The following is a 12,985-nucleotide window of genomic DNA, read 5'->3' as shown; positions in this document are numbered from 1 at the left end:
TCCAAATGTCATAAAAATAGGAGCATTTACTTTAGATTATCTTTCAAGCGATATGTTCATGCCCTGAAAGTGCTGAATTAAATCAAGTAAAAGTCACATTGTTTAAATAGTATATATGGTATATGGCTGTATGGCTTTCTGTGTTAAATGTGGTCATTAATAACCATCTACCTATAGGCTGTAATCTGATGTTTTCAGCTGCTCCCTCGCACCTGACCCCATGTTTTCTGCTTTCTGCTTTCTGTCAAGTTTATGTGTAATGCCCACTGCCGTGATTCATGTCTGTGCTAAAGTCTATAACCTTCGCTTTGAAAGATAGAAGGAGAGAGTGATTTATGAAATGACCGAGGACAGAGCAAAACAGGAGGAAAGATTAAAAAGGGGTCAAGGGCGCCCCTTGCCCCCTCTACCCTTTCCTCTGCTTCCTCTGGTTTGGGATCCTAGAAATGGGGTTTCCAGACCCGCGCAACCCAGCAGAGGGGATCCGGGTCTCCCCAAATCCCACAATGCCCCTGGCCCCCTGACCAGTCCTTAAAAGCAACTGTTCTCTCAGGAGACACTCGAGAGAATAGAGACAAAGGGCTGAGATGGATATAATTCAATCAAACAATGTGGGATTGACAGATAGTTTTTCCAGGTGTTTTGAACACGTGTTTTCATGAGTGTTCCTCTGAGACCAGAACAAGGTTGAGACTGAGCACTAAGCACTGTTCATTTTTCAGTATTTATTTAATATCAAATACAATAAAGAATACAAAACCTTTTAAAATTGTGATGTGATACATGCGTTGCATTAATAAAAACATTTCATAACTCTTCTAAAATCATGCTTATAATAAAAACAAACAACGCTGTATTTTACAGCACAGAACAAAAGACATTCACTCCCAATGTATGAACTGCATGATGATATGAAAGTCTACAATCATAACCATTCAATCAGTTTAGTGTACTTGCATGCATAGAAGTTAATCAGTCTCTAATTCTGTCTTCATAACTCCGACTTTTCACTCCAACGACAGCGTAACATCTCGGCGACAGCAGAGGATCAAAGAGTTGCACCAGTGCAGAGAATGAAACGTCCTCCTGTAGTACACACACACACACACACGGATATCAAAAATCTTGCTTTCTCCTCCTAGTTCATCTTCGACTGCAGTGGGATTCACCGGCATACGTTGTTCTCGCTATTAAAGATTTCTCTAACAAATCCCCGGAGACGGAACATCTGTGCAAATATTGTGTCAGGTGGACTCGCGTTCGTGCGTAAAACCAGTTTGTCTCCACCAAACAGTCTGCGCCTTGATGGTTTTCTGCTCAGTTACGGGTCTTTATGAATGATAATAGATATAAATAGCACGCACACCACTGTGTTCTCCTTTGTGTTGCAAGGAATAAATTCCCCTGATGTTGTTAGTCCTTACTAAAAAAGGAGATTCCTGCACACACAGATCACCGCTGCGTATTTTATTGTCGACGTTTCAGTCCTTCGACCTTCTTCCAGACATTACACCCACATAGTGACACTGTGTTTATACTGTATATATACAGTGGTTTATAAGTGCATAATTGTTTGAGCATCAACACCGGTGCAATAGCCTCAGGCTCTATTGACTCATACAGTATACAAATCTATCTTTTTGAATGATAGCCGCAGCTCTTGCCCTTGTTCAGAACTGAAAAAACTGGAGCCGAATGTGCATATATATACATTTTAAAGGTTGAACATTTATGCTTTGGTACCCTTATCATCACAGACACACACACACACACACACACACTCCACCACCTCCTCTTTTTCCTCCTTTGCTCCTCCTCGAGGGAGATATCTCAAAACACTCTTGACGTTATGTAGTTTGATTACAGACCCCTGCTAAGGAAGTCCATCTGACACACAATCACACATGTAATCAGAACTTCAAAGCTTTTGGCTCATACGCATCTCATCACAGCGACTCAGACCGCAGATTAGCATGTTATGCTTGGCAGGGGAAACCTAAGACGTTAAATGACGGGCCAGCTTTAATTTAGCCGACACCTATACGCTCAACGGTCTGAATAAAAAAAAAAAAAACACACTCCAGATTTCCACTGAGATTCCTGCGCGCTCACACATTCGTCATCGGGGGAAACGGATTCCAAATCCCGCTCAAAGCGCTGTACAAGCAAATCATCAAGATCATAAGTCAATGTACTGTGGAGTTGTAAAAGGAGAACGTGTGGCCCCCGTGTGACGAGGCAGCTGGGGATTGTTCATTTGTTTTTATTTTTATATAGTTTTCAGTTTTTACTTCAATTTCAGTTAAGTTTTAGTTTGTTTTCAGTGTGGGTTTGGTAGTTTTAGTTTAGTTTTTATTTAGTTTCAATTCTAGTATCATTGGTGCGGGTGTTTTTTTCAAAGGTATAATGATAAAAGTTCAGGTATTTCAACAGGTATTTTTGTATATGTTTGCAACAGGTATTGTGTAATACAAACAATAATAATAATAATAATAATAATAATAATATTTGTTTTAATCTATTTACACTAATTCTTCAATTAGCTTTAAGTAAAAATAGCCAAAAATTAAATTTACCCTGCACATAAACAGAGAGGAAAGACTAAAAACAATTCACCTAGATTTTTATTTTAGTTAGGTTTACATGTAGACAAGATAATTTTAGTTCAGTTTTTATGTTCATTTCAGTTTAGGACAATCATTTTTAACACCTAGTTTTTGTCTTTGTTAGTTTTACTTTACAATAATGACCTTGGCTAGTTCTTTAAAAATGGTCACAGGGTTCATTTGTACTCATTTGAACTCTTCACCCTTAGCCAGAGGTGAGATATTATGTCTGGAAAAACAATGTAAATACAGAGAAATGTATTGTTGCCCTGTACAGCTGGACACGGATATATTCACATCAGAGAACTCTGAGAACTCTCTCATCAGAGAATACATTTTGCCGTAGCCATTGGCATGTACAAACCCCCCCACCCCCACCCCCCCCACCCCAATTCACAAACTTCCTTTTTCTCTCTATGACACACACACACAAACACACAACCTGTAGCTACGCACATCCTGGTGATTTTACCTGTTCTTTCAGGTAGCAGAGGCGATCCAGGAGAATCAGACCCTCGATACAGGGAGCCAGCGTCACCTTCAACTAAACAAGGAAACGCAGGACAAAAGAAAAGCATTAAGAGTGCTGTAAGAGAGATTCAATTTCATTTTGCTGTTTTCCGACAGGACCTCTGAATGTGGCGACTACAATATGGCATTGTTCTTGTCTGCACTGTTAATCCAAGATGACAACAAGTAACAGTCTTTTCGGGCTACTCCCCACATTGTCCACGCTGGAAACCCAGCATGACGGCGGCCTTCCCGGTAGGTAGTGGGCGATCCCCGAAAACCATTTGACTGTTTTATTTCATGAGGGAAAATTGGTATGTTGGTTGACACCACAATTAGTGGTCTTAGTTCAAACCTCGAGGCTGGTTTTCTAACCATTTTGTATAATCATTCCTGTATTATTTCCCTGAAGACTATAATGATCTTGTTTAACAGACTGCAATTTGACGGCATCGTACGTGTCGGCTTACAGGGAAAAAAATGATTTACACAAAGCAGAGCTCGCACAAGGTATTGTAGTTGTTGTGTAAATCTAAACCCAGGTGAGTACGGGTTAAGAACTTCTCCCAAAGACAAAGACTGGGACAGAGACGACCCAAAGCGAGGGATCTCCGACGGGCATTCCTCATTCGGCGAAGGACTCACCATGTTAAAGGCGCGCATCTCGCCCATCCGTGCTCTGTATGTGTCATGGTAGTCCTGGATGACACTGTCAGGGAGCTGGAGAGAGAGAAAGAGAGAGAGAGAAAGACGAAGAGAAAGTGAAAGAGAGAGGTTTATGGCTTGTGGAGTTGTGAGCGACATAAGACAGACAGCATGAACCAACAGTAGAAATACATCATCCTCATTCATACGTCTCCCCAGGGCAGCCAGATGACACATAGCATCAGTTATATTGTATGACAATGCCTGGCATCGCCCTAAAGCAAGAGCGCAGGCATTTCAAGCAGATGACACATGTATATTGGTACAGTTTATTAATCTGACGTGACTAAATTCGAATATTTCAAGAAAAAAACGCTTGATCCAAATATACATATGGTTTGAGTTTCACAATTTACAGCAAGATATGTCTAGAGTTTGCGAGGAGAGTTCAGGAACCGCTTATGAATAATTATAGTGTAGTTATACTGTTAAAATCATTCTGAAGATGTGGAAGGAGATAATATACATTTCGACTCTCAACCCAATATGATTTGAATGTCAAATTAATGAGCATTTTTCCCCCAGGAGGCTGTATTTTTTTTTTTTTTTTTCAATGCACCGTATAACTTTCCATACTGTATTTCTGGAAGGTGCTGTAAGATGACGGTAATATTCCAGTCCTGACCTTTGATTCATCTAGTTCCAGTCTGCGTAGAGCGCGGCGAACGTAGTCCACAAATGATTTAGCCTTGGAGTAGACATTCCCCACTCGCTTTTCACTGTGGAAGAGAGACACACACACACACACAAAAACGTTCAGCCCCTTGCATTGCCCCTGTGTGCTCAGTCTCGCCTCGAGTCCCTGAGCAGCTCATTTCTGGCCAATCGCCATGAAATAAACAACATTCACTCCTTTACTCTCACTTTGTTTCTCTCCTCTGTTTTATTATCACACCTTAGCAACCGGCCAAGCTGTTAAACACTCCTCAGCGACTCGACAGCAATGAATCGGTGCTGCTGGAAGAAAACGAATGCATGTGATCCTGACCTGATGCTAGTCACTGTACTGAAGGTCACAGGAAGAGAAACCTTCACTGAGAGCACCGGGGGTCGTCAGCATGTGAGTGCAGATAAGGCCACGCCTCGTCTCTTTGAGGAATCGTAGGTTGTGTTCACACCAAGCACGTTTGGAGCGGTTTAATTCAACTTTGGAGCATTTCCTCCTGTAGTTAAGTTTATTTAGGCAGGTGAGAACAATGCCAATGGCCTGAAAATGCAAGTCTCAAACCAGCAAGTCCCAAAGCGCCACAGGAAAGGAGCACACAACACAAGGTTTTATGGGTAGAAGGAGACGGATGTTGACATCTGATAGCCAGCAGTTCCTCATGCTTGGAAACCCTAGCGTAACATAATGAGCCGAGGGTAAACTGCAGTCTGGACTGATGCTCATATCAGCTAGTTCTTCTTGAGTTCTTAATTGGTATGAAGACCAGAGAAGGTCATTTACTGCAGACTGCAGACAAGTCCATCATGCTTAACTAAAGTTACAGGGACTGGAATCAGGTTTGTTTTGACAAAATTTGTAACCTGGTGGGATGACAGTTTACCAAACTCTGTCCTATAAACCAGCTACTTGTGAATCCATGTGACTTTTGTTTACAAGCCCTGGTTTGCTTGTAATTGGTCAGTGTGAACCTAAACAAGACAAATACTAAATGCAACAAAGTGAACTTTTCCACTCTGGTTCGGACCAAAGATCTGTAGGTGTGATCGCCCCCTTAGATTGCAATTAAAATGTGGAGATTGCACCAAGGCTGTCTATCTGGAAGAGCGTTGTCCCACCTCATTACCACAAAGAATCCTTCTTATATATGAACCATGAGACAGGATTCACCTTTTCAATGCACACTGAAAGAATAGAAGTGAAACATCCTGGGACTACAAATATTCACAGTGTGAAGGAGGCATGTATTAGGGCACAGTGTGGGAAAGGACTGTAAATTTATTTTATTGGAGCCGTGGCAGATCTAAGCTACAGTACCTTTTAAAGGAGCTGTAATGGTCCCTCAGAATAACATGAAGCACGGCCCGGTAGAACAGGGACTCCATCTGAATCTGCGGGAAAGGACAAAGGTAGTTTTTTGCTTGAACATAATGCATTTAAACCCTTTTGCAATTGTTATTCCCTTGTTATTCATCCAGCATATGAAACATGCAAGGTGGAGGAATTTCCCTGACACTTTCTACGCTGATTTCCAAACCTGATGCAAGACTAGCGAGCAATCAAGCCTGTTTTTGGATTCAGACCCCGGCCTCCAACATGTAATCAATCTTGCCGTGATTGCATTAATATTTATAAACATTCCATATTAATGGCTAGTGGTATCGCGTATCGGCTTTGGCCCGGAGCTCCAGGCTCTGCATTTCAAACAAATATACTGTAGTCAATCACAGCTTTAAAACAATAGGAGAATTAATGGGCAGATTGTTTGAATGTATATGCTAGATCTAGGATGCAGATAATTCAGTCTTGAGAGATTGTGAACGCCCACATTCGCTGTTTAACAATTTGATGAATCAGTTTTGATGGGTGTGAATGAGTGATGATTCATACAAAGATGTTAAACTGCTATTCCATTAATTGCTCAGTGCACAGATCAGTATAAAAAAATGATTTTGTATTCTTGTAATAACTGTAACAACTGTTATTCATTTATAATATTGATGACGTGTGCATGTATTACTTACCCCTTGACCCAGTGAAACTCTCTCCAGTGCCTGTTTTTTTAGGAAAAAGGCAAAAAAGTTAAGTGCCTGGAAGCTGAAATATTTCGTACAAAATATTAAGTAGCTGCAAAGGTGAAAACTACTCCTGACAATCCATTCAAACTCATTAAAAAGGATTATTTCCCAGATGCCCTGCTCATAAACCCTTACTGTACATAAAGAAATCCACTGTTGTTCTGTGAATTCATTAAAGAGGCTTTTGTTACAGGCACCGTCATTACAGTTAGAAGAACACATGTTTGTGCAGAAAATATGCTGCTGTGCACATTTTCTGCGGTGTCATCCGACTCACCAAGCACGCCGACATCCTGGCGTTCCTGCCACAGAACCAGGACTGCTCCCTGAGGTACTGACTCATAGGGAAACCACACACACCGCGCAAACACTCTGTAGGGGAACAGACACACACACACACACACACACACACACACACATACAGAGATAATAGAGCTAGACTGATTGATCAGTTTGGCTGATTAATCAGAGCTTTTTTTTCAAAAACAATTGCAATCAGTGGATATGAGCGCTGATTATTTGCCTAGATAGCAAACTTTAAGCAGCACAAGGAGGAAACATTTTAATTTGGTTTTATGAAGGGGGGAGCGTTCCATCCTCTCCTTTTTATTGTTGTTTGTGGGTGAAAGAACAGCTTAATGAAAGCCTATGATTGAAAAAACTATAAAATTTAATTGCCTTTTTTTCTTTTTTGATACATTTTGTATCTTCAGAAATCCAGAACTCCTGACCTCTAACTGCTGTTGTGAGAAACACAACATGAGGTACACTACATCTCCAACCATCGCGGACCCCGGCACACACACACACACACACACACAGTCACTAATCTCCCAGTGGGAGGTGTTGAGTGTGACTGCTTGACAGCCTGCCATCCTTTTCATGTCATTCCTAAAAGGGTCGGTCGCTGAGGCCAAGGCCCAGCGAGTCCAGAGGGACACGGTCCAGAGGAGCATTAATAACGTGTGCGGGGTCAGTCGGGGCCTTTCAAACTACCTGGGACACACCGACACGTTAGCGACGGCGTTAGCTTCCCTTCCCTTCCCTTCCTGCTCGGCACATGGCTCGCTGACACGGGCCCTCCGAGGCGATGGAAGCGGACAGGCTTTTCCTCAGCCTGCAGGCTACATTACAGCACACACAGAGAGCTGTTTACACTAGCTAGCATGCTCGCTTCGTCTCGGGCCACAGCGATCTCGTCTGAAGTGGCCAAAAGCATAACATGGACCTGCCCGCTTCCGTGCCCTCGCCACTCAGAAAGACAAATATTTCTAATATGTGTGCGACCAGACGCTTGTATGCACCCAAACATTTTGAGAAGAGACACGGTGGCTCCAGACCTTAGACGCCTTCATGCGCTGATCCCCAAGTGGCTGCTGTTTCTGTGAGTAAACAGTGTGAGATTAGACGGCCGATACCACATCAGCAGTACGGTAGAAGAAATGAACGACGCCTTTAATGCAATACGAATGGGCTTAATTTATGTGCAAACGACATAAATTTATAACTGCCTTCCTATAGTTATGTCTTCACGTCTCCATAATTAAGCTTTTCAGCTCTTTAGCGGTTTAGTTCCTTTTTAGGGTGAGGTAGCCCACCACAGGAGTTGGCCTGCATCCCAGACTGCACGGCAAGGCCAGCAGGGGAGAGAAAATGTGTGTGTGTGTGTGTGTGTGTGTGAGAAAGAGAGAGAGAGAGAGAGAGAGAGAGAGAGAGAGAGAGAACGCCTCGGTTGCCTTTTTTTGCAAGATTGGATTGGAGCGACAGGCGAGCATGTGACGGGCTGCTCGTACGCCTGGAGTGTTTTCAATCAGCTGTCATGATATCATATTGGGCTCTTGGCCGAAGCGACGGTCGGGGGCCCCCGATGACGCGAGGGTCAAAGGTCACGCCGTTAACAGACATGGCGTGATATTGAGCAGATATCAACTGTAGCGAGGAATCTTGCGAAGACTTCAGTCACAGCATGAGGACACATGTAGACAGTTTCATACCTCATAAACTGAACAGTGAAGGAGTGAATTCACAGATGTAGGAGACGGGGATTATAACGGTCTGTCCTGTGCGTCGGTACCTGAACTGACCGCTGTGAGCGAAGTCCAGGTGAGGCAGCGACGGAGGCCGATGTACGACCTTCTCAGACTGGGAGTCCAAGCTGACTAAATAAAAGCGAAGGCCCCGTCGAACCGAGATGAAATATTACACACAGGTTGCGGAATCAATCATTTCCAATTGAATCCCGTCTAAATTAAAAGGTCAAAAAAAGCTCATTTTCAAAGCCCTTAAACAGTCATCCTAAATCCATAAATCCACTCTAATGACTCTAACAGCGTGTCTCCGTGCTCAACTCAGTCTCCAGAAGGGCGAGTTGGCCGAGCGCTCCCGGCTCTCAATGGAACATTTGACTTGTTTACTGTATAATATGAATATAAGTGTTTATGTGGTTTTATGTGGGAAAATAATATTTCACTTCGGATCGGATCAGAGTGACGAAGTGAACACTGCAGGTGAGTGAATCAAGACGAGGGGTGTGTGTGTGTGTGAGTGTGTTTGTGTGTGTGAGAGAGAGAGAGAGAGAGAGAGAGAGAGAGAGAGAAAGAGAGAGAAAGAGAGAGAGAAAGAGACAGAGAGAGACAGAGAGAGAAAAAGACAGAGAGAGAGAGAAAGAGACAGAGAGAGAGACAGAGAGAGAAAAAGACAGAGAGAGAGAGAGAAAGAGACAGAGAGAGAGATACAGAGAGAGAGAGAGACACACACAGAGAGAGAAAGAGAGAGAGATACAGAGAGAGAGAGAGAGATACAGAGAGAGAGAGAGAGAGAGAGAGAGAGAGAGAATAGGGGGAGTAGATGGTTCTGGATGAAGCTCCCTGTACAATAGGAACCATATGTTCTCAAAAAGGGGTGGAGGTCTCTGTGTGTGTGTGTGTGTGTGTGTGTGTGTGTGTGTGAGGGGGTTGCTGCTGACGCATTACTGCTTCCCTCCGTCTGCAGACTGTACTGTCACGGCTATACAATGTACAGACGCACCACACAGCGAGACACGGACACACACACACACACACTACTCTGCACGGTGCACATACATATATTCAACTAGATCTGTGTCTGTGTGTGTGTGTGTGTGTGTGTGTGTGTGGTCACCCTGTGCGGCGGGGTCGTGCTCTTCAGAGAGCAGGTGATAGCAGCAGCCCACGCTGCAGACGGAGGCCAGCTCTCGCTTGGCCACGAACATCCTCAGCGTGCTGGGAGCCAAGTCGCCACACGTGTGCAGGCCGACCATGACCGCATCCTGCAGCGAGGAGGGAGGGAGGGAGGGGTGGGGGGGGGGGGAGAGATCGATGGCAAAAGTTATTGATGATGACGCGCTGCAGATTTGGCGCCGCGACAACATCCCGCGCCCGTTCCAATAATCCAAACACCAGCCGCCGCGACAGACTTGTAATTTCAGGAGCCGGTGGGAATCTTGGAAGCCGCTCGGAGACACACAGCAAATCTCTTTTCAACATTTTATTTTCATTCGTTTTTATGGGGGGTTTTTTTTCGGATATGACAGCTATTTACTCACCTCCAGCTCGCCGATGAGCTCTCGCAGCTCCGTCTCCGCGGTAACGTAGGACGTAAGAGGTGAGAACAGCGCTGCCGGGTCGGTGCCGGGTCTGCTCCGGGCCTTCCTCTCCAGGTTCTCCCTCTTCCTCCTCTCCCGCTCCTCCGCGCTCAGCCGGCCGGGGGGGATTCTGGGGGAGGCGGCCTCTATCGCGTCCACTGACAGGGCGCTGAGGAAAACCTCCTCTCTGTCTGGGTCTGAACTCCCATCCGCCGTAGGACTGACTTCTGATAAACTGATTAACCCTAGCGATCGCTCTTCCTCCTCCTCCTCCTCCTCCTCCTCCCTCTGTGGCACAGTTTCCTCCTCAGCAGCATAGAAAATGCCATCGTCCCCGTTCCTCCCAGGCTCTATGTTTTCGTCCGACTCATCCCGAGCGGAGAGTGCGGCCTCTCTGCGGGCCCTCGCCGCCTTCTGCCTCTGGTACGCCCTGGAGAACTTCTTCAGCTTCCGGTTCCTCTCCTGCGCTCCGTGAGTGTTGGTGCTGGACGAGTCGATGCCGTAGACCCGGAGGCCGTACTGCAGGGACAGGAAGGAGCACAGGTAGCCCTTCCCCGAGCCCACGTCTATCACCTGGGAGGGAGGGAGGGAGGGAGGGAGGGGGGAGAGTTGAGGGTCAAACTTTGAGTATGTGTTATAACCATCAAAGTGCTGCCTGGCTGGAGTCGATGTACCAATCCTGTCCAGGCAAAAACTAATACTAGAAAAAAAACAGAATTTGGATACTTCATGTGCTTGGAAATCACTGAAGAAAAAGTGAATTCTAAGAAGCAGCGAAACAAAAAAGAAAAACCCAAGGCACTCTGTCTTAAGTGAAGAAAAAAAAAGATGAAAAGCCGTTATTACAAGACAATTAAGAATGACCAACACATATCGACCTGAGGGCCTTCGTTTTTGAAAGTCATTTTCATAGAATTCACTTTCTCTTCAACTTTACAAGCAAGTGAAGAATCCAAAGAAAATGTTTCTAGTATCAGTTTGAGTCTGAGCACCAGCCTGTTCATATCAGACCCAAGCAGCTCTTCTTCCCTCTGTCCTTGTATCCCTCCAGGTAAAGTCTCATCCAGATGCCCCTCAGACTACTGAGCCGGGCCCACCTTCTAGCGGTGAGCCGGTTATTGTTTTTACAATGATCCCCTAGACAGATAAAGCCTAAAAGACATTGACTGCAACCAGCCAGATGTTGCCCCACCTGCTTGACTCTGCAGCGCTGGGCCAGACGGGCCACCACCTCCGACATGGACTGGACCTCATGGGATTTCTTAGAGTTCATGAACTCATCTGGCTCCAGAACGGCAGCTGGGTCAGACAGAACACAAGTGCAAAAGAAAGACAAATTGAACTGCGCTGTACCTTTAAGAAGGCCCCAAATCCTCCCTATGATAGCATCCAGAGTAAATTTCATCCCCGGCTCCCAGTCAGAATTATGGTCGCAAATTTGGGCTGGACATGCCGAATCCTTGACTGGTTTCCTCCTCTCAGCGTGAGAAAGCGTGCGCTGTCCGTTCTTTCCTACCTTCCTCTGCGGGCGGAGAGCCGGGGTCGTTCTCTCGGAGGGCCTGCAGTAGCTCATCCCGGCTCACGCAGACGCCAAGGTCAGGGAGAGAACGGGCCTTGGCCGCCTGCAGCAGCTCACGGGTGTCGACCAGCCGCTTCGTATCATCGCAGAACCCGAACGTGGTCCTGCATCGCTCTGGAAAGAATGGAGAGGTTGCACGTTTTCATCTTGCAAAAGTCATCGTGGGCTTTTCAGGATTTTTTTTTTCATAGCATGTGTACAGTAGATGTTAAAGACATTTCCCTTTCAAATTTTGTAGTCTTTATTGTATTGAAAACAAACATCTAAAAAATATACAAATGTATAAAAAATATATTCTTCTTCCATAGACTCCTGCTTACTACTAGGATATCCAAGAGTGCATATAAGCTAGTTGGACAAATTGGCATTGAGGCCTGAACCTGTACCATCTCACTCTATCCCCTATCCTTGTAAAACACACACATACACTCACGCATGCCACAGACGGTCGTCTTCTCTGACCCTCATATCTTGGTCCTTAAGTGAAAAGCCCTTAAATCATCATAAAGTATTCAGGCAATGTATTAAAATGGCAAACTAAAACACAAACTAAAACTTATATATATTTGATGTATAATAATAACAACAACACTAATACTAAAGTAAATTATATATAAATTGTAGGGGGTGAGAGAAGCCTGCTGTCTTTACTGTACCATAAATCTAACAGTACTCTACAAGCTTTCAGATTTCCATTAAGTATTTCTCATTCCTATATTATGATGCAGTTACCATTTGCACCGGGCTGTGGCTCCCCCTCGTGGCCATTATATGAACTGACGGCTGACAGGACTTCCTCTGGCGGCACAGCCATGAACTGCTTCCACACATCGTGAGTGTAAAACTCCACAGTGTGTGCATTGGCGATATTTAGAGATATAGAAAGAAACCGCTTTACTTCATCTATTCGTTGCTGAACGTCTGTGAGGGTAAATGAGGAAGACGCCATGTCAGTAAGCTCCACGAAGAGGACGGACGTGTGTGAAGCACGTACCGAGTCTTTCGCCGCTTGATATGTACGCTCAGGCATTAGCAGTCGAAAATGCTCAACGATGGTTTTCCTGGCATTACGGAAGCTATTTTGGGTGTAACGTTACCAAATGCTACAATCACACACAGTACAGGATATTATCACACATTGTATGACTAACAAAAAAGAAGGAAGAAATTAAAAAAAAAAAAAGTCAGGTGTTTAATGTGCACAAATTATACGTGTATAGCTTTCTTATCTTATGTATT

At 44.6% G+C, this 12,985-nt stretch overlaps 1 protein-coding gene across 1 annotated transcript; it reads right to left on the bottom strand.

Moving 5' to 3' along the window:
* Positions 1 to 765: 765 nt before the first annotated feature.
* Positions 766 to 12,741, bottom strand: mettl25 (methyltransferase like 25). Its single transcript, XM_071905706.2, has 12 exons — positions 12,479 to 12,741; positions 11,684 to 11,860; positions 11,360 to 11,466; positions 10,129 to 10,740; positions 9,705 to 9,852; positions 6,841 to 6,935; positions 6,510 to 6,539; positions 5,803 to 5,876; positions 4,447 to 4,540; positions 3,762 to 3,836; positions 3,079 to 3,150; positions 766 to 1,086 (listed from the first exon to the last, which is right to left on the bottom strand). The coding sequence occupies exons 1-12, from the start codon at positions 12,693 to 12,695 to the stop codon at positions 973 to 975; spliced, it is 1,815 nt and encodes a 604-aa protein (XP_071761807.2). The 5' UTR covers positions 12,696 to 12,741; the 3' UTR covers positions 766 to 972.
* Positions 12,742 to 12,985: the final 244 nt, after the last annotated feature.

The sequence above is a fragment of the Centroberyx gerrardi genome, chromosome 24 (assembly GCF_048128805.1).
Source record: "Centroberyx gerrardi isolate f3 chromosome 24, fCenGer3.hap1.cur.20231027, whole genome shotgun sequence".
In the NCBI taxonomy this organism is placed as follows: Eukaryota; Metazoa; Chordata; class Actinopteri; order Beryciformes; family Berycidae; genus Centroberyx; species Centroberyx gerrardi.
The sequence above is the reverse complement of the archived record's forward strand: the minus strand, read 5'-3'. Positions and strand labels throughout refer to the sequence as shown.